At 37.0% G+C, this 24,599-nt stretch overlaps 1 protein-coding gene across 1 annotated transcript; it reads left to right on the top strand.

The window, feature by feature from the left end:
• Positions 1 to 1,160: 1,160 nt before the first annotated feature.
• Positions 1,161 to 23,721, top strand: CCDC122 (coiled-coil domain containing 122). Its single transcript, XM_027973886.3, has 5 exons — positions 1,161 to 1,306; positions 1,822 to 1,937; positions 9,011 to 9,409; positions 10,161 to 10,277; positions 22,796 to 23,721. The coding sequence occupies exons 1-5, from the start codon at positions 1,264 to 1,266 to the stop codon at positions 22,964 to 22,966; spliced, it is 846 nt and encodes a 281-aa protein (XP_027829687.1). The 5' UTR covers positions 1,161 to 1,263; the 3' UTR covers positions 22,967 to 23,721.
• Positions 23,722 to 24,599: the final 878 nt, after the last annotated feature.

Below are 24,599 nucleotides of genomic sequence, written 5' to 3'. Positions count from 1 at the left end.
AAGATATTTAGTGATTTTGTACATTTCCCAGTGGAAGCTTCCTTATATACATGCCTTACTGTTATGATAATATTTTACTTCTTCTGGCTGGCAAAGTTTATCATGATTTTAGTATGATTTGGAAAGATTCACAAGTTCTATAAAAAAAACCAACTAAGATTTTTTTTTAAAGATTTCATCTAAAAAGAAAAATCCATATGTTCAACTGTTAAGCAGAAACATTACATTCCTTTTATTAATCATGCAGAATTGTGTGATTTCTTCTGTACAGGGATGGACAGGCAAAATCAGATATGCTTTTTCCAAAAACTGGTAATGTCTTTAATTCTGCCAACTCAGCATTCATTCCTTGCATTCATTCACTAGTAGAGGAAAGAACTCTTTCTTTTCCTCTTTCAAGATAGAAAAATATCTCATCAGTTTCTCCTAAGTATAGAGGAGGTTGGTGATTTTAAACCTCTGTAAGGCTTACCTTGGCTGGCACTGGACAGGAATGCCATATTCCCTGCATCCTGTACCCATGGCAGAAGTTGCTAGTCCATCTTATTACTGTTTTTCACAGATTCTGGTTGTAGTTTTAGAATACACTTCACAATAGTACTGGAGGTACCAGCTACTGATCCATAATAATTATTTACTTAAGATATATGTCAGATACTGTGTGGAGTATGTTACATACATTCATTCTTGTGTGATCAGTCATGTCCAGTTCATTGTGGCCCCATGGACCACAGTAGTCCACCAGGCTCCTCTCACCAGGAAATTGTCCAAACAAGAATACTGGAGTGGGTTGCCATTTACTACTCCAAGGGATCTTCCTGACCCACTTCTGGGAACCCACATTCCCAGGTCTCTGGGAACCTCCTCTCTTGTGGTTCCTGCATTGGCAGGTGAATTCTTTACCACTAGCACCAGCTGGGGAAGCCCACGTTCATTATTACACTAGCCCTATGAAGTTTTACAGACGAGGACATTGATGATCAAATGAATTAAGAAACTTCTCAGGGTCATACTAGCTAAAAAGCAGGACTAGCAAGATCCATAGAGAGTTCTACTTTCTTCCCCAGTCTCTCACTCAATCATTGTACTTTACTTCCTGGAAGTGATGATGAATGCCATTGCCATCCCTGTGACACATTTGACAGTTAATTTACTTTCAGGATCACCAACACACAACACACAAAAAAGAAAAGTGAAAGATTATCAGCACTGATTATTTTGTATGAGAAAAGGTGAACTGAAAAGGTGGAAAGAGACACAAGAATGTCAGAAAACGAAAGGAAGAGTCAAGGAGTTCCCAAAGAAGGTAATCAAGCACTTTTCATAAATATAGAGCTGAAAGACGAGGAGTAACAGAAAAAGTAGTGTCATAGGAAAATTGGGTTAAAATTAGTAGCAAATTAGAATAGAGGAAAACTGCCAGGAGGTAGCTTCTAGAGTGTTTAGAAAAGGCATAACAACCTGAAAATGCAGGCCTATAATGAAAATTCATCAACTGTAATTGAGAAATAGTTGTTATGGTAGCACTATAATTATAGTATACGTGCAGATGGTCTAGATAAAAATTTTAGGACAATCAAAATATTTATAATGTTCCATAAAGGAACAGGTGTAGTATTGCATTAGGTGACTTTGAATTGTCTATTATCATGGCCTTTGATTTTAGTTTTGTTTATAGTCAGAAAGGGAAGAATATCAACCCTAAATTTAGTTTGTTAATGAGAAAACATCACAATTTTCATGATTTTGGGTGATGAAACATTAGTTTCTTAGAATGTTTGCATTTAGATTTTTATTATGTACTTTACTCTTTTTGTCTAGCTCTGGCTAAACAAGACACATCTTCATTAACCGATGCTGTAGAACAAGTTGCAAAGCAACAACAATCACAAATATCAGAAATAGAAAGAAACAGAAAAATTCTGTTCCATTTGCAGGTAACCTATTTCACAAAGTCTTGTAAATGAGTTTTTATGTTCTTCAAAACTGTATTAAATTAGTAAGAGGACTTTATTTTGGGGGGCTCAAAAATCACTGCAGATGGTGACTGCAGCCATGAAATTAAAAGACACTTACTCCTTGGAAGAAAAGTTATGACCAACCTAGATAGCATGTTGAAAAGCAGAGATATTACTTTGCAAACAAAGGTCCGTCTAGTCAAGGCTATGGTTTTTCCAGTGGTCATGTATGGATGCGAGAGCTGGACTGTGAAGAAAGCTGAGCGCCAAAGAATTGATGCCTTTGAACTGTGGTGTTGGAGAAGACTCTTGAGAGTCCCTTGGACTGCAAGGAGATCCAACCAGTCCATTCTGAAGGAGATCAGCCCTGGGTGTTCTTTGGAAGGAATGATGCTAAAGCTGAAACTCCAGTACTTTGGCCACCTCATGCGAAGAGTTAACTCACTGGAAAAGACTCTGATGCTGGGAGGGATTGGGGGCAGGAGGAGAAGGGGACGACAGAGGATGAGATGGCTGGATGGCATCACCGACTCGATGGATGTGAGTCTGAGTGAACTCCGGGAGTTGGTGATGGACAGGGAGGCCTGGCGTGCTGTAATTCACGGGGTCACAAAGAGTTGGACACAACTGAGCAACTGAACTGAACTGAATAATTTCTGAGGAAGCAATATAACATTTCTAATGTTCATATTTATACCTTCTAAATTATTCTGGTGTCCTTAAGTAAGGGCTTCACTGGTGTCTTAGATGGTAAATAATCCACCTGCAATGTGGGAGGCCTGGGTTCGATCCCTGGGTTGGGAAGATCCCCTGGAGGAGGGCATGGCAACCCATTCTAGTATTCTTCACTGGAAAATTCCCATGGACAGAGGAGCCTGGTGGGCTATATCCATGGGGTCACAAAGAGTTGGACATGACTGAGTGACTAAGCACACGTAACATCCTTAAGTAAAATCTACATGAATATTCCAGTTTTGAGGAACATTTTTGCCGAGATTCAACAATGTCATCATACAGATAAGCATATAGAACACAATGATCACATAGAATTATTTTAAATTTGCTTGATAGTTTTTCCTAAAATGCTGAATTGAAGGAAGGTTAAGTTTTTAAGCCAGTATTTTTAAAGATGTGGCTTAGAAATTACTAGTTGCCAGTGAACATTTCAGGTAGATAAGGAACATTTCAGGAAGATAAGGAACATTTCCGTGTTCCTTCAATTTTTCCTGGAGAAGGAAATGGCAGCCCACTTCAGTATTCTTGCCTGGAGAATCCCATGGACAGAGGAGCCTGGCAGGCTATAGTCCACGGGGTCACAGAGAGTCAGACACGACTGAGCAACTAACACTTAAATTTCAAAATATGTTCATAATTCCATCGCAGGAATCTGAAAACCATACTTGTTTTTGTATTCGGCATAGACATAATTATTCTGTTAATAAAGCTGAAGAAGGAAAAATGAAAGTGTTTTTACTTTTTTAAAGATTTTTAAAATTAAATGTATCATTGATATGAAAAGAATGTACTCTAGATCTGAATTGCCAGGAGATGATTTGCTGCTTCTAGCTCCTTGATTTAATCTTTCCATGCTTCTGTTTTCTCATTTGTAAAATGGAAATAATAATAGGACCTATCTGTAAGGTTTTCATGATAATTAAATGAAAGAATACTTGTAAACATTACTTAAGGTATCCTTGCTGGGACGCTGGTGGGCAGTGTAGGGCCAGATTTTGAATATGGTTTTAGGCATTAATGCAACAACAGATATGATAATAATTACACCATGTGCTAGTATAGATTTCTTGTAAATATTTGCATTGCGTGAAATTAAAAGACACTTGCTCCTTAGAAGAAAAGTGATGACCAATCTTGACAGCATATTCAAAAGCAGAGTCATTGCTTTGCTGACAAAGGTCTGTCCAGTCAAGGCTATGGTTTTTCCAGTGGTCATGTATGGATGTGAGAATTGGACTGTGAAGAAAGCTGAGCACGGAAGAATTGATGCTTTTGAACTGTGGTGTTGGAGACTGTTAAGAGTCTCTTGGACTGCAAGGAAATCCAACCAGTCCATCATAAAGGAGATCAGTACTGGGTGTTCATTGGAAGGACTGATGTTGAAGCTGAAACTCCAATTTGGCCACCTGATGCAAAGAACTGACTCATTGGAAAAGACCCTGATGTGGGGAAAGATTGAAGGCAGGAGGAGAAGGGGATGACAGAGGACGAGACGGTTGGATGGCATCACTGACTCAATGGACATGAGTTTGAGCAAGCTCCAGGAGTTGGTGATGGACAGGGAGGCCTGGTGTGCTGCAGTCCATGGGGTTGCAAAGAGTCAGACAGGACTGAGTGACTGAACTGAACTAAGTCACTTTAGGAAAAAATGCATGTTGACAGTAGGATATAATATAAAAATAATAATGTCTTAGATTTCTATAATCATTTCATAAAACCTGTCAATCTTCAAGGAGTTTTAGAGATGTTATTTCATTTATATTGAGAACCTAATTTCTGTTAAGCATTTTGCTGAACATTGTCCTCACTCTTAAGCTACTCACCATCTGTTGAAAATGAAAGTGAAAGTGTTAGTCAGTCATATCGGACTCTTTGTGACCCCATGAACTTTAGCCCACCAGGCTCCTCTGTCCCTGGAATTCTCCAGGCAAGAATCCTGGTTCGGTTGCCATTCCCTTCTCCAGGGGGATCTTCCTGACCCAGAGATGGAACCTGGGTCTCCTGCATTGCAAGTGTTTTACCATCTGAGCCACCAGAGAAGTCCTCACCATGTGTTGAAGAGGGAGACAAATAACTAAACAAATAATTACATGCAGGGAAGTATGTCAACAATAGAGACATAAACACAGATTTAACATTGAAAAAGGAGTGATCAGTTGAGTTTTAAAGAATAGCTGGAGTTCACTAGAATGATTGGGTATATGGGATTGGTTTGAGGGTTAAAGGGAAATGAGGATGTGATATTCTAGGCAAAAAAAAAAAAAAACCCTGAGAAAATTCAGAGGCCTGAAATAGCATTGATACATTCATAGAGCTATAAGTAGTTTGGTAGTGGAATAACATAGAGTGTATTTTGAGAAGCAATAAGAGATGTATAACATGAAAAGAAGCTTAAATTTTATTTTAGAGTTGATGAGAGGGTTTTGATAGACTTCAAAAGAGTGAATGATTAAACTTATGTTTTAGAAAGAGAATTCTAGATGCATGAAAGATACTTGTTATAATCCAATATCAATTTAAGATAAAAACTACCAGCAAATTAGGAATAGAAGAAAGTTCTAACCAACCAAAAGCGGCATCTACATAAATCCTACAGGCAACATACGTAATAGTGGAAGACTGAATATTTTTCTCCTAAGATCAGGGATAAGGCAAGCATATGTCTTCTTATCACTTCTGCTCATTCTGTGGTACTGATAATTCAAGCCACTCCTTCACAGAAAAGGAAATAAAAGGTATCCTGATTGGAAAGGAGGGAATAAAAGTTTTTATTCACATACAGCATGATTTTTTTGAGTAAATCCTAAGGAATCTATTATTTTAAAATCTGTTAGGACTAATATGAATCCACCTGCAATTTGGGAGACCTGGGTTCAATCCCTGAGTTGGGAAGATACCCTGGAGAAGGGAAAGGCTACCCACTCCAGTATTCTGGCCTGGAGAATTCCATGGATTGTATAGTCCATGGGGTCGCAAAGAATCGGACATTACTTTCACTTTTTCCTGACTAAGAAGGGAGTTTAGAAAGGTTGCGAGATAAGATTAATTATAAAAACCAGTTGCATTTGTACATTTTAAAAGAAACAATCAGAAATTGAAATTTAAAAAGCATTATTATTTACAGTGGCATCAAAATTATGAAATAGGGGTAAATTTAACAAAAGTATTATAGACTAAATGTTTGTATCACCCCCAAAATTCATATGCTGAAGCCTTAAAAACCCATGTGGCTGTGGTTGGAGATGAGGTCTTTGTCAGGTAATTAGGCTTAGATGATATCATGTGGGTGGGATCCTGGTGGTAGAGTTAGTGCCCTTAGAAGAAAAGATACCAGGGAGCTTGCTCTTTGTTATGTGATGACACAGTGAGAAGTTGGCCCTCTGCAAGCCAGGAAGAGTTCTCACCAGAACCTGACTCTGCTAACACTCTGTCCAGCCTACAGAACTGTGAGAGAGAAATTTGTGTTGTTTTAGCCACTAAGTCTATGATATTTTGTTATGGCTGTGCTATATCAAACTAAGACAAGATGTAAGACCTGTGTACTAAAAACTGCAACACACTGTTGAGAGAAATTAAAGACCAAAATAGAGAGATATACCATTTTCATGAATCATAAGATTCAGTATTGTTAACATATCAGGTCTTTCTTGTCTGTCTATTGTTTAAAAGCAGTTCTACTCAAAATTCCAGCAGGATTTTTTAGAGAACTTGACAGACTGATTCTAAAAAACCTATGGGAGGGAGAGGAAGAAGCATGGAAACAGGGAGACCAGTTAAGAGCTGGGCCATGCTACAAAGACTGGTCAGAAATGAGTTGGGATTTTATTTTAGAGGCCCAGGCTTCAAGGTTTGCTGTTAAATAGGTTGTGGGGATAAGATAAAGGGAAGAATCAAGAATGGCTTCTAGGTTTTTTAGTATCCAAGGTGGAAAGTTTATTGAAATCAGAAAGGCTGAAAGAGGAGCATATTGGACTTGAAAATTGAAAGCTCTTTTCTGAATATGTATATTGAGATGGCTGTTAGATATCCAAACAGAATGTCAGATGAGCATTTTAAATATCAAAACTGGAGATAAAGATTGAAGTTCATCAGCATGTTGTATCTTTCAGTGTACTTCCCTCTCCTGTCTCTGTCAAGAAAAGGATAGGCTGAGTCTGCCTTCTTAGTGAAGTGCTTCCCTCCCATAATTATACATTAATTTAAAGAGGATGACCATACTAGATAGAAGAAAAAGAATAAAAGCCTATAGTAATACTGGTGGGAAAATCTACAGAATTTGATGAATGGTTAAATATAAAGAGGGCTTCCATGATGGCTTAGACAGTGAAGAATCTGCCTGCAATGCAGGAGACTCAGGCTTGATGCCTGGGTCAGGAAGATCCCCTGGAGAAGGGAACAGCTACTCACTCCAGTATTCTGGCCTGGAGAATTCCATGGACAGAGGAGCCTAGTGGGCTACAATTCACAGAGTCACAAAGAGTTGAACACGATTGAGCAACTAACACTAAATATAAACAGAAGTGAGAAATTAAATATGGCTCCCAAAGAAATACCATTAACTAAGTTTGGGAATATAGAGGTGTGGTAATTTGCAGTTTTGGTCCCAAATATTCATCCTTGTGTATATTTTACCCTTTACCATTTATCATTATAATCACCTCCCATAGTGGATGGACATACTTTCTACCCCTCCACTGAGAAGTTTGATCATGTGACCAGATGGTATGTTAGCAGATGTTATTCTAACAGAAGTTTGAAAAAGTTTTTACATAATTGGGCTTCCATTCTTTCCATCTACTGTAATCATGAGAAGGACGTGCCTGACCTGGCCCACTGGAGGATAAGATACACGTGAAGCAAAGCCAAGACACCCAGGTCAGCCCAGTTGGAGCCAACCTAAACCATTTTACAGACCGACAATCTCCAGACATTTGAACAAATCCACCTGAAGTTAACAGAACCACCTAGTGGGTAGCAATACACACTAGTGTGTTACAGAGTTTTTGTGGTTCTGACAATTGGCAACTGATACAAGGGAGAATAGGATGGGCCACAGGAGGGGAGGTGTCGTCTGATTTTTGGACAATGAATTTGAGATGCCCAGTGGTAGCTGGGCATAGGACTTAATAGCCACTTACATTCTGTGAATCATCAGTATATATGTATCTCAAGATCTAAGTATGTGTAAGATTATCCAAGGAGTATAGATAGAATGAGAGAAGAAAATTATGATGACTGCCCCCCGAGGGAAACCTATATTTGAAGAAACCAATGAGCCAGAGAAGGAATGCTCAGAGGTATCTGAGAAGCAGAGACGAGTGTTGGGTAGGTTTAAAAAGCAGATGCTGGTTAGAAATGCCAAATGTCCCAAAGAGGTAAGAGTTATGTGTGCTCTGTCGTGTCTGACTCTTTGCAACCCTGTGGACTGTAGCCCACCAGGCTCCTCTCTCCAAGGGATTGTCCAGACAAGACTGTGGAAGTGGATTGCCATTTCCCTCTCCAGGAGATCTTCCTGACCCAGGAATCGAACCCACGTTTCCTGAACCTCCTACATTGGCATGCAGATTCTTTACCACTGCACCACATGGGAGGCAAAGATAAATATACCTTCATACTTATCCTACAAGTGAAGAAAGTGAGGCTTGAATAGGATAATTACGTTTGCTATTTGATCATGGGCTTCCCTGGTGGCTCAGACAGTAAAGAACCTGCCTGAAATGCAGGAGACCTGGGTTTGATCCCTGGGTTGGGAAGGTCCCGGGGAGGAGGGCATAGCAATGCACTCCAGTATTCTTGCCTGGAGAATCTCCATGGACAGAGGAGCCTGGTGGGCTACAGTCCATGGGGTCACAAAGAGTCTGACATGACTGAGCAACTCAGCACAGCAAGTATAAGCACCCCAGTAAACAGCAGTTAAGGGCACTAGAACTTAGATCTTTTGTTCTTTTAACTCAGTTTTATCATTTTTATCATAAATTTTTCTTTAGTTTGTACTTCTGATGCCCATAAATATATTGTTAAAATTATTATAAAGTATTTTTTATATATAAAATGTCAAGACAAATGATAAAATTTTAATACTGAGAATTAAATGAACATTAAAAAATAAGAAATATGTAACCCTGGGCTCCCTCTGATTATAAGATAATTTCATTACTTTATTACATGTCTCTGTTATGCATCAATTTTTCTATATTTGATAAAAAATATTTTTTATGTTAAGTGATTTTTCTATACACACTGTGGATCAAAACAATGGCTTTTCTTTCATGTTGAATATCATGAATTAATAACAATAATCTTGAAATATCTTACAGAATGAACTTCATGAGCTTGAAACACAAATAGCATCTGTCTCTGCAGAAACTAAAGAAACAGAAAGGCAAATTTATCAGCAAGATGCTGCCATACAGAATACCAGACTTCAGTGTGGAGACCTGGAAAATCAAATCAAATCCTTACACGCAGAAAATGTGAAGCTTAAATCTGACATAGAAACTGCCCAAGAAAATTTTGAGGAACAAATGATAAAATATAATGAATACTATGCCAAGATAAAAGCACATAAAGATAGTTTGAGAGAAGTAGAGAACAAATGGTCATTTATGACTGAACTCAATGAGAAACGAGACCTCGTAAAAAGGCTAAAGACAATGAAAGAGGAACTTAAGCTGGATCTCCAGAATCCAGAAGGAAACCTGATGAGACAAGCACAGGTTTGAAATATCACTTATTAAAACATTTTCTAGTATTCCTGTTTTTGTGAGTACACTTACTCAGCGATAAATTATCATTAACTTGGTAGAATACCCATGAGTGCTCTAACTGGATTCACAGCTTTTAAAAACTTGTATAAGTGCATGAGTTATGTAACAACTATGTCAAAAGTACAAATGCGTAAAGGAAACATCCCCAAATCCCTTGTGGATTAATAAAAATATATGGTCCAACAAAATCAGATGAACAATTAATCCATTTGTTACAGAAAGTATGACTCACAAAAATGTTAACTAGCTTCCAGTCTAATGGATCCAGACCAATTAAAATCTATTTAGTGTTCTTAATGCTGTTACACAAACAATGTGAATTAATAATTGCACCCTAAGCATCTTTTTCTTAATATTCTTTGAAGACTTTGGGAGACAAAAACTTAAAATATCTATTATTTCTCCCTAAGAATTAAAAAAATATCCTATACACCATTGCCAAACAGTTGCTGCTATGACTTCCGCTTTCCTTTGTGTCTTGTTTTCATTTGGTTTTTACTTCTGTATCTTCAAATCTAAGGTTTGCTTGTTTGAATAATGCTTTCTCATTCCTTATACCTATAGAAGTAACATTCTAATCGTATTAATCAAAATTAAATGTGATGGTTAATCTTCTTAAATTATAGAAACACTGAAATCTTGGATTTATATTGGCGATTCATTGTTTGACATGTATATTTTAAATTTTATAAACATACAGGAAGATATTACAAAACTGAAGGATGAAATTGCAACTGTAGAAGAATCCATCAGTGAACAAACTTGTTTTCTTCAGGAAGAAATAAAGACACATGAGAAATTAAGAAAAGAAATAGAGGTAAGTCTTAAATATCTGCATTTCAATGTTTTATGGGATCATTTTTTAAACTTTTATTAATACTGTAGTCATAATTTGTGTAGTTTACTAGCTAGAGAACCAAAAAGAACTACGAAAAACAGTTGATACATCCAAACTATTAATAGATAAGTATAGATAACTCCCAAAATATTCAGATAATTGAACGTATTCAAGAAAATCGAGTACTCAGTCTTATTTCAGTCTGACTTAGAGTTCTTCCCTGGTGGCCCAGAGGTTAAAGCCTTTGCCTGCAAGGCGGGAGACCTGGGTTCAATCCCTGGGTCAGGAAGATCCCCTGGAGAAGGAAATGGCAACCCACTCCAGTATTCTTGCCTGGAGAATCCCATGGACAGAGGAGCCTGGCAGGTTACAGTCCACCGGCTCACAAAGAGTTGGACACGACTGAGCGACTTCACTTTCACTTTCACTTTGAGTTTTTTCAGGTCTCATTCCATCTGGTGGTGGTGGTGGTGGTTTAGTCGCATCTGGTGGTGGTGGTGGTGGTTTAGTCGCTAAGTCACGTTCAACTCTTGCAACCCCATGGACTGTAGCCCACCAGGCTCCCCTGTCCACTGAATTCCCCAGGCAAGAATACTGGAGTGGGTTGCCACTTCCTTCTCCACATTCCATCAGCTTTGTAACCAATTAATATGGATAGACAGCAGAGGCTATCCAGTCAAAAAGGACCACTCATAGACAGAAATTAAAGACTCTTCAAAGTAAAGACAATGGAAGTGTTGGTATTTTAAACCTCTGATTTCCTATCTGTAATTTTCAATAGTCCAATTAGAAAACAAACTGAATGATAAATTAAAAGTGAGACTAAATTTGAGATGCCACTGGTAGACCTTATAGTCATTGTTTAGATGAGTGGAGAACAAAAAGGGAAAAGTGTATGTTGTTAAGGGCAAATAATTTTCACCCTTTAAAATTACTTTGGAAAATAAAAAGATACATATTTTCAACTTGCTTGTGACTAATTTGACACAATGAAAAAGCAACAGGAATTTGAAGACAAAAGTCCTCCCCTTTACAAAACATTCTCTTTAAGAAACACCATGATTTTATCTTCTATTTTACTAGCAATGTAAATAAATGGGTATTTTTACCCTTCTAAATATCAAGATTTATTATAAACCTATATATGTGGCATAGAAATAGAAAAAATGATTAATGAAGCAGAAAAAAGGAATCCAGAAATAATCCATCATAAATGGAACAAATGAAATGTTAGTCATGTGAAAAAATTACAACAATTTTGCAGTAAAATTAGATTCCTACCTCTGAACACATACATACATAGACTCCCACAAGGATTAAAGATAATGTAAGGGACAAAATTACTTTGCATTTGCATTACAGAAGTATTTATTTTAAAAGACACAGACATATATCCAAACTGCATGATTAAATACTACTTTTGGCTATATCATAAATTTCTAGATTATTGAGATGCAGCATAACAATAAAGAAGACTAGACTTGTTTTGAGAGGGTGTATTTGTAACATACATAAGTGACTAAGTGATAAGAAAATTTCAAACAAGCCATAGAACCTTGGGAATATGGTTTGAAAAGTCTTACCTTTTAAAACGTAAATATATATAAAAAAAGATAAAACCCGATGGAAATGATGACCAACCTCATTAACAGTAAGGGATTGATAAATCAGACCCCAAAATAAGGCCCCAAATTTGGCCTGTCAATTATCCATATTAAAATTTGTAAGATGTGGACCACCTGAATTCTAAAATACTATTGGTATGAGAACAAACTGGTAAAAGCGTTTTGGAAAGAAATTTGAGATTCTTAATAATTTTTATTAAAGTAGAGCTGTCATAAGAGTAGGTACATTATTTGTAAGGCTTTAGTTTGTTTCGGAGAAGGCACTGGCAACCCACTCCAGTACTCTTGCCTGGAAACTCCCATGGACGGAGGAGCCTGGTAGGCTGCAGTCCATGGGGTCGCTAAGAGTCTGATAGGACTGAGCAACTTCACTTTCACTTTTCGCTTTAATGCCTTGGAGAAGGAAATGGCAACCCACTCCAGTGTTCTTGCCTGGAGAATCCCAGGGACAGGGGAGCCTGGTGGGCTGCTGTCTGTGGGGTCGCAGAGTCGGACATGACTGACATGACTTAGCAGCAGCAGCAGCTTGTTTAATTTTGACAATTTATATATATACCAAGGAAATGGCAACCCACTCCAGTATTCTTGCCTGGAGAATCCCAGGGACAGGGAAGCCTGGTGGGCTGCCGTCTATGGGGTCTCAAAGAGTCAGACACGACTGAAGCGACTTAGCAGCAGCAGCAGCAGTGTTACAATGACTGAACAAGATATAAAACTTCTGCATCATGCCTAGAAAGATCTCTTGTCCCTTTTTCTCAGGCTACCACGATTCTGATTTTTTAAACAGCTTTATTGAGATATAAATCACATAACATATAATTCACTCATTTAAAATGCATAATTAAATGATTTTTAATATGAATACAGGTATTGAACCCACGTCTCATGAGTCTCCTGCACTGCAGGCGGACTCTTTACTACTGGGCCACCAAGGAAGCCCATGTAACCATTACCATAGTCGATTTTAAAAATTTTCATCACCTCAAAAGAAACCTGATACCCTTTAGCTATGCCCTTTTCATCTGTCTATTGTATTTATCTGTATTTTTGCTCCACCACATTCTTTCTTCCTACCTGATGTTCTAAGATTTACTCCTTTAATGTTTTCTTTATCTTTCAAGCTTCTAAATTCATTCTTTTAGGAGAGGTCAGCTGGTGGCAGTCTTGGGATTTTTTTTTTTTTTTAATCTGAAAATGTCTCCGTTCCCCCTTTCATCTCTGAAAGATGTTTTTGCTGGATATAGATTTCTGGGTTAACTGTTCTTTTCAGTTGAAAACTGCTGTGCCACTTCTTTCTGGTCTCCGTAATTTCTAATGGGAAATTCACTGTCATTTGAATTGAATTGTTTTCCTCTCAGACATTTGTTTCTTGCCGCTTTCAAGCTTTGCTGTCTTTGAGTAAAGTCGCTCAGTCGGTGTCTGACTCTCAGTGACCCCATGGACTGTAGCCTACCAGGCTTCTCCGTCCATGGGATTTTCCAGGCAGGAGTACTGGAGTGGGTTTTTTCTGGAATTAATTTCTTTGGATTTATCTGATTTTGAAAATTCTTAATGTCTCAGTTCTGTAGGCTTATGTCTTTTGCTAAATTTTGGAAATTTTCAGTTCTAATTTATTTGAAACTTTTGCAGGTCTGCCTTTTTTCTCCTACTCTTCCAGAACTCTCACGGCAGAAATTATAGGTCGTTTTTTTGATAGAGTCCCACGGGTCCCTGAGGCTCTCTTCATTTCTTTTTTTCAGTCTTTTGTCTCTGTTGGTCATATTGCATACTCCTTAGTGTTCTATCTTACATTCACTGATTCTGTCCTTTATCCCCTCCATTCTGTTATTGAACCACCCCACTAAGTTTTTTATTTCAGTTATTGTGTCTTTTCCATTTGTTTTTTTTTTTTTTTTTGTATCTTTTACTCCTTTTCTGAGACTTTTAATATTTTTATTTGTTTCAGGCACATTCCTTAATTACTCATTGAAACATTTTTATGATGATGGCTTTAAAATGCCCGCCAGATAATTCTAATCTCTGCATTTTCTTGGTGTTGGCACATGTTGATTGTTGTTTCTTATTTAGTTTGAGAGCTTCCTGGTTCTTGCTTTGGTGAGTGATTTTCTGTTGAAATCTGGACATGTTGGGTATTATGTTGTAAGGTTCTGTATCATTGTTACTTCCACATAGTAGTGGAAGTTCAGAGACTCCATGGACACTCGTGGAGGGAATAATGACTTCCTGTTATTGCTGGCCAGAAGTGGGAGTCCTGGCTGCCCACTCGGCTTCTACTGATAAGCCCCTGGCTGGGTGGGGCAGGAGCACCTCATTACTGCTCCCACATAGATGCGACCTTGCTACTACTGAGTGAAGATAAAAAACCTCGACTCTCCACTAGGCCTCCTCTGACACTCTCCCAGTGGGAAAGGGGAGAGTGCCTTGTTAGCCACTAGATGGAGCAGAAGTCTAGCCTCCCCAGAGGGGCTGCCCTCACACCAGGGGATGTGGTTGTTACTTTCCAGAGAGAATGAAGAGTCCTGTCTCCCCACTCAGCCTTCTCTGACACCAGCCCAGCAGCAGGACTGGGGCCCTGTTATAGCCCAGCAATGGTGAAAGTTTAGGCTTTCCACTCAGTGTTTGCTGGTGTGGGTGGTGGTGGAGCCATTGTTTTTTCCGTGGTGTTTGACTTCAGTAGAGTGGCTACTACCTCAAATTTTCAGTCTTAGGCTGCCCTTTTCCTGGGCCTTTGATTAGAGAGCAGGCTTTTCCTGGATTTGTTTTGTTTTGTTTTGTTGTTGTCTGCATCTGTTGGCATTTCAAGCTTTCTTTCTTCCTTCCTCTTATCTGTGATGTATGAGGCCCAATGAAAACCCAGGGAGCTATTACCAAGTCATTCCTTGAATTCTAAGGCCTCCAGTCAGTTTGCCTTCTTCTCTCCGCCTTTCAGAACTTCTTATGTTAGTTAATAATATATCCAGTGTCCAGGGTTTTTAGTTCTACTTGGCATGAGGAGTAGTTATATGAAATACTTATACTTTATTTTGACAGAAGCAGAAGTGTACATGGGTATATTTAGTGGTAAAGGGTGATGTAAGTGACTACTAATGTTAGATTTAGATGGAATGTCACTGAGCTTAATATTCAGTTTTTAATGTTTTCATCATTATACTTATTATGGTGAAATTCAAAGCTTTTTAAGCTTTCATAATAGAGTTACTAAAGATTCTTTTATACTTTTTTTTTAATTTTTATTTTTACTTTATTTTACTTTATAATTGGTTTTGCCATACAGTGCCATGAATCGGCCACGGGTATACATGAGTTCCCAGTCCTGAACCCCCCTCCCACCTCCCACCCCATATCATCTCTCTGGATCATCCCCGTGCACCAGCCCCAAGAATCCTGTATCCTGTATCGAACCTAGACTGGCTATTCATTTCTTACATGATAGTATACATGTTTCAATGCCATTCTCCCAAATCATCCCACCCTCTCTTTCTCCCTCAGAGTCCAAACTTTTTAATCTTAGTTTTATCAACTCTAATGTATTAAAAATAGTCCTTAATTCTATTACTATATTATGGTTGAAAAATGAAATTAAAAAATGAAAATCTAAGAAATTAGAGATTATCTATAATAAACTATAGCACTGAAGGACAAATGCCACAGCATTGCCTTGAGAACACTGCATTTTTTCCCCCCAACAATTTCTCTTATTGCTTGATGAGAATTCATCATTGATACAAGTAACCTCTTTCTCAAAACAACCAGTTTTTTGAGAGGATAAATTTACACAGATTTTTATTACTTATTTCTTTTTCGAGTCTTTTTTTTTTTCTTCCCCTTCTGGATGTATTCAGCTGTGGCCTTGGTGCAGTTCTTGGTCATCTTTTACCTAGGTTATAGCATTCTTTCGTTCTAATGTTTAACTCTTTCAAACATTTTGTGCTTTGCATGTTTAATCTTCATATTAATGCTACTGTTCACATTTTTGATTAAGAAAAAATGAAAATGGTTTTTGGATTTTACATTTTTTTTTAGTAAATATGTTTGGTTGTTTTAGGCCATGTCTGAGTGAAAGAAGTATTTCAGATACTTACCCACAAATGCCTTTTTGCCCCTGTCTACTGTAAGTCTTTAAATACATTGTTGAAGAAAGGAACTAAAGATAAGACAGAGGAAAAAGTTATGAGTCACTGACGAAAAAATTGGGAAGCAAAATACAAAGCATACAAACTCAAAGCTTCAAATACAAAGCATTAGGCAACGATCAGTAATTTTTAGTTCAAGGTTTAAAAACATGTTATTTGCCAAATCTAAGCATTTTCAGGAAGGAGAAACTAGAGCATTTAAGAAGTTTTTAGCAAATGATGAGTGCTGCAAGTAACATTTTGTAATAATAGGTATTATGTAAAGCACCTTAAGATTCATTGCTAGTTACTCTTGCCTAAATCTTGTTCAATTTGAGCTCCAAATTTAAAGTACAGGAAAGATTTAAGTGTGCTTTCGGAGCTACTAGGAAGCAGGAACAAAACACATTTAACTTGTTACAGTATACCATACAACTTACACAACTAACTAATCCATTCACTTATTGAGGTCAGCCACAGAAATGGCTACACAACTAGAAAGGCTGTCCTAGGTGAAAAACCCGAAGAAACAAAGATAGAAAGGTAAACTAAAGGTAAGAATGATTCAGATAGCTAGATAACATGAAATAGTCAGTATTATTAAATCTGTTGTTGTTTATTGATTGCCTGGTATTTTTCAAGCACTTTTTAAAAGCTATCCCATTTAAATTCTCATAGTAACATATTTTATAGAATTTCAGAAAATTTAAATAATGTGTAATTTTATATAGCTAGTGATAAGAGACAGTATAGGATATGAGTCTATGTCTTTTGGACTCTACCCCAATCTTTTTATCTTCTGAGCAACCAGGGGAGCCCTGAAAGTCTCTCAGTTGTGTCCAACTCTTTGTGACCCCATGGACTGTAGCCCGCCAGGCTTCTCTGTACATGGGATTTCCCAGGCAAGAATACTGGAGTGGGCTGCCAGTCCCTTCTCCAGGGAATCTTCCCCACCCAGGGACTGAACCCGGGTCTCCTGCACTGCAGGCAGATTCTTTACATCTGAGCCACCAGGAAAGCCCAGTCTTTTCTAAAAATGGTTCTACTGTCTCCATGGTTTTACCTTTTCGAGACTGTCATATAGTTAGAATCATATACTTTGTGGCCTTTTCAGATTGGCTTCTTTCACTTAGTAATTGCATTTAAGGTTCCTTGTGTCATTTCATGGCTTGATAGCTCATGTTTTCTTTTATTTATTTATCTTTTTATTGCTAAATGCCTGACATTTCTCATGATGTACTCTGCATATAAGTTAAATAAGCAGGGTAACAATATACAACCTTGACATACTCCTTTCCCAATTTGGAACTAGCCTGTCTGGATATACAATAGTTTATTTTTCACCTACTGAAGGGCATCTTGGTTGCTTCCAAGTGTGAGAAATTATGAATAAAGCTGCTATAAGCATCTGTTTTTGTGTAAACATCAGTTTTCAACTCGCCTGAATTGAATTGGTTTAGTCAATCAGTCGTATCTGGCTCTTTGTGACCCTATGGACTATACTGCTAGGCTCATCTGTCCATGGGATTTTCCAGGCAAGAATACTGGAGTGGGTTGCGATTTCCTTCTCCAGAGGAACTTCCTGACCCAGGGATTAAACTGGTCTCCTGTATTGCAGGCAGTCTCCTACATTGCAGGCAGATTCTTTACCACTGAGCCACCAGGGAAGCACTTTGGGTAAATGCCAAAGATTATGATTGCTGGACCATGTGGTAAAATATGGTTAGTTTTGTAAGAAATTGCCAAATTGTCTCCCAAAGTGGCTGGACCATTTTGCATTCCCACTAGCAATGAAGGAGAGAGTTCCCATTGCTCCACATCCTCACTAGCATTTGGTGTTGTCGGTGTTCCAGATTTTGGCCTTTCTAATAGATGTGTAGTGATATCTTGTTGTTTTGATTTTCATTTCCCTGATGACATTTCATGTTGGGCATATTTTCATATACTTATTTACCATTTGTTTGTCTTCTTTGATATGGCGTTTGTTCAGGTTTCTGGCCTATTTTTTAATTTGGTTATTTTTTCTCATTGTTGTGTTTTAAGAATTTGTTCTGTATTTTGAATAGCAGTTATCAGATGCGTCTTTTGGAAATATTTTCTCCCAGTCTGTGTCTTGTTTTATTCTCTTGACAGTATCTTTTATAGAGCAGAAGGCTTAATGATGTCCAGCTTATCAATTATTTCTTTAATGAATTGTGCCTTCAGTGTTGTATGTATTATGACATCACCAAACCCAAAGTCATCTAGATTTCTCCTTTGTTATCTCCTAGGAGTTCTATGGTTTTGCATTCTATACTTAAGCCTGTGATCCACTCTGAAGACAGAAAATAAGTAAGAAATAAAAAAGGCAAAAGAGACTAATAGAACACAGATATTGAAATGGTAGACTTAAATCCAAGCATACCATTAGTTACATCAAATGTAAATGGACTAAACAATCCAATTAAAAGGGAAAAATTATCAGACTGGATTGAAAAAACAGTGTGATAACATAACTTTTTCACAAGAGATACGTTTTGAATATAGACACATGATTTGAAAGATGGAAAAAGATAAACTATGAAGACATCAATCTTAAGAAAGCTGGTCATGACTATATTAGTATCAAGTAGATTCTAAGATATGGACTACCCCCAAAGTTGAAGGGAGCCAGTCAGTTTGTCAGAAATGAATAATAATAATGAATGTAAATTTACCTAATCACAGTGCTTCAAAATACAGAAGTAGAAATGGACAAATTAAAAGAAAAAGACACAAATCTACAGTCATACTAGAGAGCTTAACCTTTTTGAGTAATTGATAGAACAATATAGAAAATCAATAAACAAGCATATAGAAAATTTGAACAACTAATCTACCAACTAAACTTAATTACCACTTATAAAATATTCTACCTAGCAACTGTTGATTATACTTTGTTTTCAAATGTGCATGAAACTTTCACCAAGACAGACAGTATACTGGATGATAAATTTCAAAGAATTTTATATTCTTTAATCACAGCAGAATTCAGTTAGAAGTCAGTAACAGTAGCAAAACTAGAAAGTTCGTCAACATTTTGAAATTAAGCATCACAATTATAAATAATCCGTGAGTCAAAGAAGAAATCACAAGAATTATTAGAAAATATTTGAATTTGAATGATAATGAAAACAGCATATAAATATTGTGAGGTACAATTAAAGCAGTATTTAGAGAAAAACTTACAGCTTTAAATGTGTATATTAGAAAGGAAAAAGGTTTAGAAACAATTATCTAAGCTTCTATCATAGGGGACTAGAAAAATAAGCCAATAGCAAATAGGGAGAAATAACATAATAAATAGTAGAAATGAAAGAAATAGAAAATGGAAAAACAGAAAAATTGACAAAGCCAAAAGCTGATAAGACTGATAAAATTGATAAACTGTAACAATACTGATCAGAAAAAGGAGGATAGTGGGGATACTACTTTAGGTCCTATAGACTTAAAAGGGTGATAAAAGCCTCTTTTAAACAACTTCATGTCAATAAATTTGACAACTTAGATGAGATGGGAAAATTCCTAGAAAAATACACATATCATCATCAACACAGGAAGAAGTTACTTTTATGTTTAGCTCTATGATCCATTTCAAATTAGGCTATATAAATGGTATGAATTAGAAATCAATGAAATTGAGCTCATAATTAAAACCCTTCCCATAAGGAAAGCTTCAGATTGACATAACCTCACTGGTAAATTCTATCACATATTTAAGGAAGAAATAATATCTAGATTATGCAAATTCTTTCAGAAAATTGAGGCAGGAACTTTTCCAAGCTTATTTTGGGAGGCCAGCCTAACCCTGACACACAAAATGAACAAGAACATTATCAGAAAAGTGATTACAGACCAGTGTCCCTCATGAACATAGATGCAGAATATTTTCACATTGACTATAGCTGGTATATATAAAAAGTTAATACCTCATGACCAGGCAAAGTTTATCTCAGGAATCAGAGTACGTAAGTGATGGAGCTAGTCATGAAAGTCTGAGGAACAGTTTTTCAGGCAAAGGAAAAAACAGGTGCCGAGGTCTTAAGATGAGAGCATACCTGGACTCAGATTCTAGAAGTGAAGTATATCTAGAGCGAAGGGGATGAAGAGGCAGTTCTTGTTACCTCTGTGTTCTGTGGGCACCACCCCTGCTTCATTATTATTCTCATTTCTGCCGCAAGGGTAACAATAAGTAAATAACAATAGTAATGTATCCATTCCCTAGAGGCAAAAAAAGCTATATTTTCTACAGAACCACTACATTCTTAGGTGTATAATGCTATTCAGGTTTAAGTATTGACACTTACCAAAGTCAAAATTGTACCAATAGAGGCTGAACAATTGGCTGGCCTCCAAGAAGGCTCCCAAATGTGACCTTCACCTTTACGAAGTCACTTCTTGGCCAAAACTGCCTTTTAGCCTTATGAGATTAGAAACTTGACCTTGTAAGTATCCCAGGATTGGGGAGATATGAAGAAGTGTTACTAGAGTTCACAAACAGCAACTATATAAAACTTAAATGCCAGTTTATTAATTTATAAGAATGCACAAAACTCTCAAGGAAATCAGAAAACTTGTATCAGTCATTAGTGTTTCTTCTCCTTGTAAGGAAACGACACTGGAAGCCAGATATCACAAAGCTGGTTACTGAGCATGGAAATCAAGTCCATCACTTGAGTTTGAGTGCTCTTGACCTCTGGCTCTGGACACTCAAGGAGCCAATCTCCATAACAGTGTTATTCTTATCAGAGAGTCACTGAGTGGGAACTATCTTCACTTGCCCATTTTTATGCTGTGTTCTTCACATAATCCCTTCTGATGGATTATTCTTTCTTTAGTTTATATTATAACCCTCCATGCTCCTCTGCCCATGGAATTTTCCAGGCAAGAATATTGGAGTGATGTGCCATTTCCTACTCAGGAGATCTTCCCAACCCAGGGATCAAACCCACATCCCTAAGTCTCCTGCATTGGCAGGTGGATTCTTTACTGCTAGCACGACCTGGGAAGCCCACCTTGATATATATCCCTTTGAATATATTTGATATATTAAAACCTTCTTTTGAATATAGTTTCATTACCTAATATGATAATGTTTCTGTTTACTAATTTATTTATAATTCTTTTAAAGTCAGTTTCGGTTTTGCCAACATATCAGGAGGCCTAGTTCACCAGTTTGAATGAACTATCTGAATTTCCAGAATTAAAAAAACTGAAAATTTAAAAAGATATATAAAGCTTTTAGTTATTTATGTGAAGTCTTAGTTGATGAGTTTTTATGTCAGTATTTTGGAATACCTAGAGTGTCTCTGTCCTAGTTCCCCTGATGCTCTGCAGAACTGTGTTTCCATATAATTTATTTCTTTTGTAATCCTGTATATTGTATTTTATACATTTAAAAGCATTCTAAGGAGTCTGTGGTCCTTGCTATACTATCAAAATGAGCCATGGCATGATAAAGGTAAAGAAGCTCTGAGCTCACTAAGGGAGGAACTCTGAGAGAGAGGGGCGCTCCCCTGAGGGTCCCAGGAAGAGGGCCCCCAGTAGAAAGGAAAGCTGAGTTACAGAGGGAAGGGGAGACAGTCTGGGGAAGAGTCTTAAGGCCCCAGAAACCCAGAGTCTTGTCTCCCTACAGCCATCTTAAGCTATAAGCTTTTTTGGCAAATTGGTTACTTTGATAAATGTGGCCTGGTGTTTTGACAAACTGATTCTTTTTTGTATTGACCTAGAATCACCTTCCTGATTGACTAGAGCTCTCTCTTAAACAGATATGAGAATGAAGGGGTAACTTTCGCAGTCCCGTTATTCTATTAATATTATTCTATCAGTTCATTTAAAAAGGACATTTTACCACAACACCACTGTCACACTCAAAGGAAGTACCATGTCATAACCCACTAAGATGGCTTTGATTATGACTAGAAAAGCAGATAATATAAAGTACTTACAGTACGTGCAGAATTGGAACCCTCCTCCATGCTGGTGAGAACGTAAACTTATACAACCAGAGTAGAAAACAGCATGGCAATTCCTCAAAACAGAATTATTAAATGATCCAACAGTTCTACTTCAGGGTATATGCCCTCCAAAACTGAAAACAGTCTCTCAAAGGAATATTCATACACCCACATTCATCGCAGCATTAGTCACAATAGCCAGAAATAGGAACAACCCAAATGTCCTTCGATGGATGAACGGATAAACAAAATGTGGTATATGTACTGTGTCACACATAAATACTGACCTACTGGCAGGAAAATGGCCTACATTATTTCCCAGGTCTTTTAGATCAGTTGGGTCTTTGTTTCAGTGAACCACTTGATACAGGAAAAAAAAACCATTTCTCTTAACTGAAAACTACTTTGATAAGTAGAAAGCCCTTCATCACACATGCTTGCCTTGGGTTCAAACCCCAAACACCATCATTTACCAGCTGTGAAACCTTGAGTGTGTGACTTAAACTCTTTGATCTTCAGTTTATACAAAAATGAGAATAATAATCTTTATATCATAAGGAGTTATGAGGATTTAATCATATGTAAAAAGCTCTCATCACAGTATCTAACATGCAGTAAGCATTGAATAAATAGTTATAATTACTGTTTATTTTTTATTATCATTATTATTTATTAAGTAATTTGTAATTGAGTGCTTTCCTATTTAGAGTAGTCAAAATATCCTTTATGGCTGTTTACTATTTTTCTTTCTCAAACCCTGTTGATATGTGCTCTTCTTTTAATAGGTACAGCATAAAAGATACGGTGCAATTCTTAAGCGTTTGCACTGTCAGCTAAATAAGCTTCACTCAAATAGAAGACAATGGCAATGGAACATCCAACAGCTGGAAAAAACCGCTGCTGAACTGAGAAAACGTATTGGAATGAAAGATCAGCATGGCTATACGGTGTTGTAGAGCCTGGACTATGCCACAAAAATTATGGGATAGAAAGGTGAGAAAATCCTTTGGCTCTTAACAACAGCATCCACTATCAAGGGGTTGTCTTAAGGACAGATACATTTTCTCCTTTTTTGAACCAGTCATCTGTTTGTTAAAGTTCCTTCCGACACTATGATTGATAGCAATAGAGAGATAGTAGGAAGGCTCACAGAATAGTGAAAGACTCTGTATGAATATTTTGAGTGTATAAGATGTCCTGAACTCATCAATGCCTATTTATAAACATGTTTCTTTCACTATTATATGAAGCAAACATTTAGAAGAAAAGAAGCACTTGAATTTTCAATGATTTGAATTTTTAAGGTATTTTAAATGGTTGTCTATTTCAGACAACCTGCTTTTTTACCTTGGCTTCAAAGAAGTCCATAAATATTGACATTTATTGTAATGTTGTTATGTAGTCAAGGCTTTCGCTATTTACTTAGTTTTCTCTTTTATCCAGAAGGTAACAATCATTTTTTCTTTGCTGTTGGATAAATGTATTTTAAAGCTTTGCAGTGTATACAATCTTTTGTTCACTTTTCTGTCTATACATTCTTACTATTTTATAGCTAAATGCAAGTTATAGCATCATGTATGACAAACATACCAGCTCTTGAAAAATGAATGTTAGCAAATGTAGACTAGCATGTATTTTTTCTCATATATGTCCACAGCAACAAATCAATACTTAATTTGTTGCTTCTAGAATAAAAGCGTTCCTTCTTGTAGCTCCATTGAGTCAAATTTTTAGAAGCAGAAATAAATTATTAATTATTTAAGATACGATTTTAAAATATTCACTTTTAGGATTTAATGAGTTCAAAGCAATAACATTAAAAAAGTATCTCAGGTCCATTTTGTCCTCACCTATCTATGTGCAAAGACTCAGTTAGATTATAGCTGATTTAAAACCTGATATTAATAATCTTATTATGCCTAATAATTGTAGTCCTATTAGGAATTTGCATGGCTAATCACGGCTAACACTTCAAGTGGCTTATGCTATAACACAGTCAGCTTTGGTCCATGGCTTAGAACTAGGTTTTGTTGGTTTTTTTCTTGCTACTTTTTTAGGACTAGGGTTAAGGTTAATAGATCACAGACATAACTTCAAAATGCAAGATTATTAAACTGATAGAAGATATATAGGAGAAAACCTAGATGACCATCGGCATAGGGATGTCCTTCTTAGGTACAACACCAAAGGCACAACTCATGGAAGAAATAAGTGAAGAGCTAGATGTCATTAAAATTAAAAATGTCTGCTCCATAATAGACACTGTCAAGAGAGTGATAAGACAAGCCATACACTGAAAGAAAATATTTGCAAAAGACAAACCTGGTAAAGAACCATTATTTAAAATATAAAGTAAAATTGTAAAACTCAGCAATAAGAAAACAAATAACCAGATTAAAAAATGGGCCAGAGACCTTAACAGATGCCTCACCAGAGATGGCAAATAAGCACATGAAAAGATGCTCCACATGGAATGCCATCATGGAAATGAGAAATAAATCAATGAGGTACTTCCATATACCTACTAGAAGGGCCAAAATCTGGAACACCAACACCACCAAATGCTGATGAGAATGTGGAGCAACAGGG

This window comes from Ovis aries, chromosome 10 (assembly GCF_016772045.2).
Source record: "Ovis aries strain OAR_USU_Benz2616 breed Rambouillet chromosome 10, ARS-UI_Ramb_v3.0, whole genome shotgun sequence".
NCBI lineage: Eukaryota > Metazoa > Chordata > Mammalia > Artiodactyla > Bovidae > Ovis > Ovis aries.
This window is presented reverse-complemented; position numbering and strand designations above follow the sequence as displayed.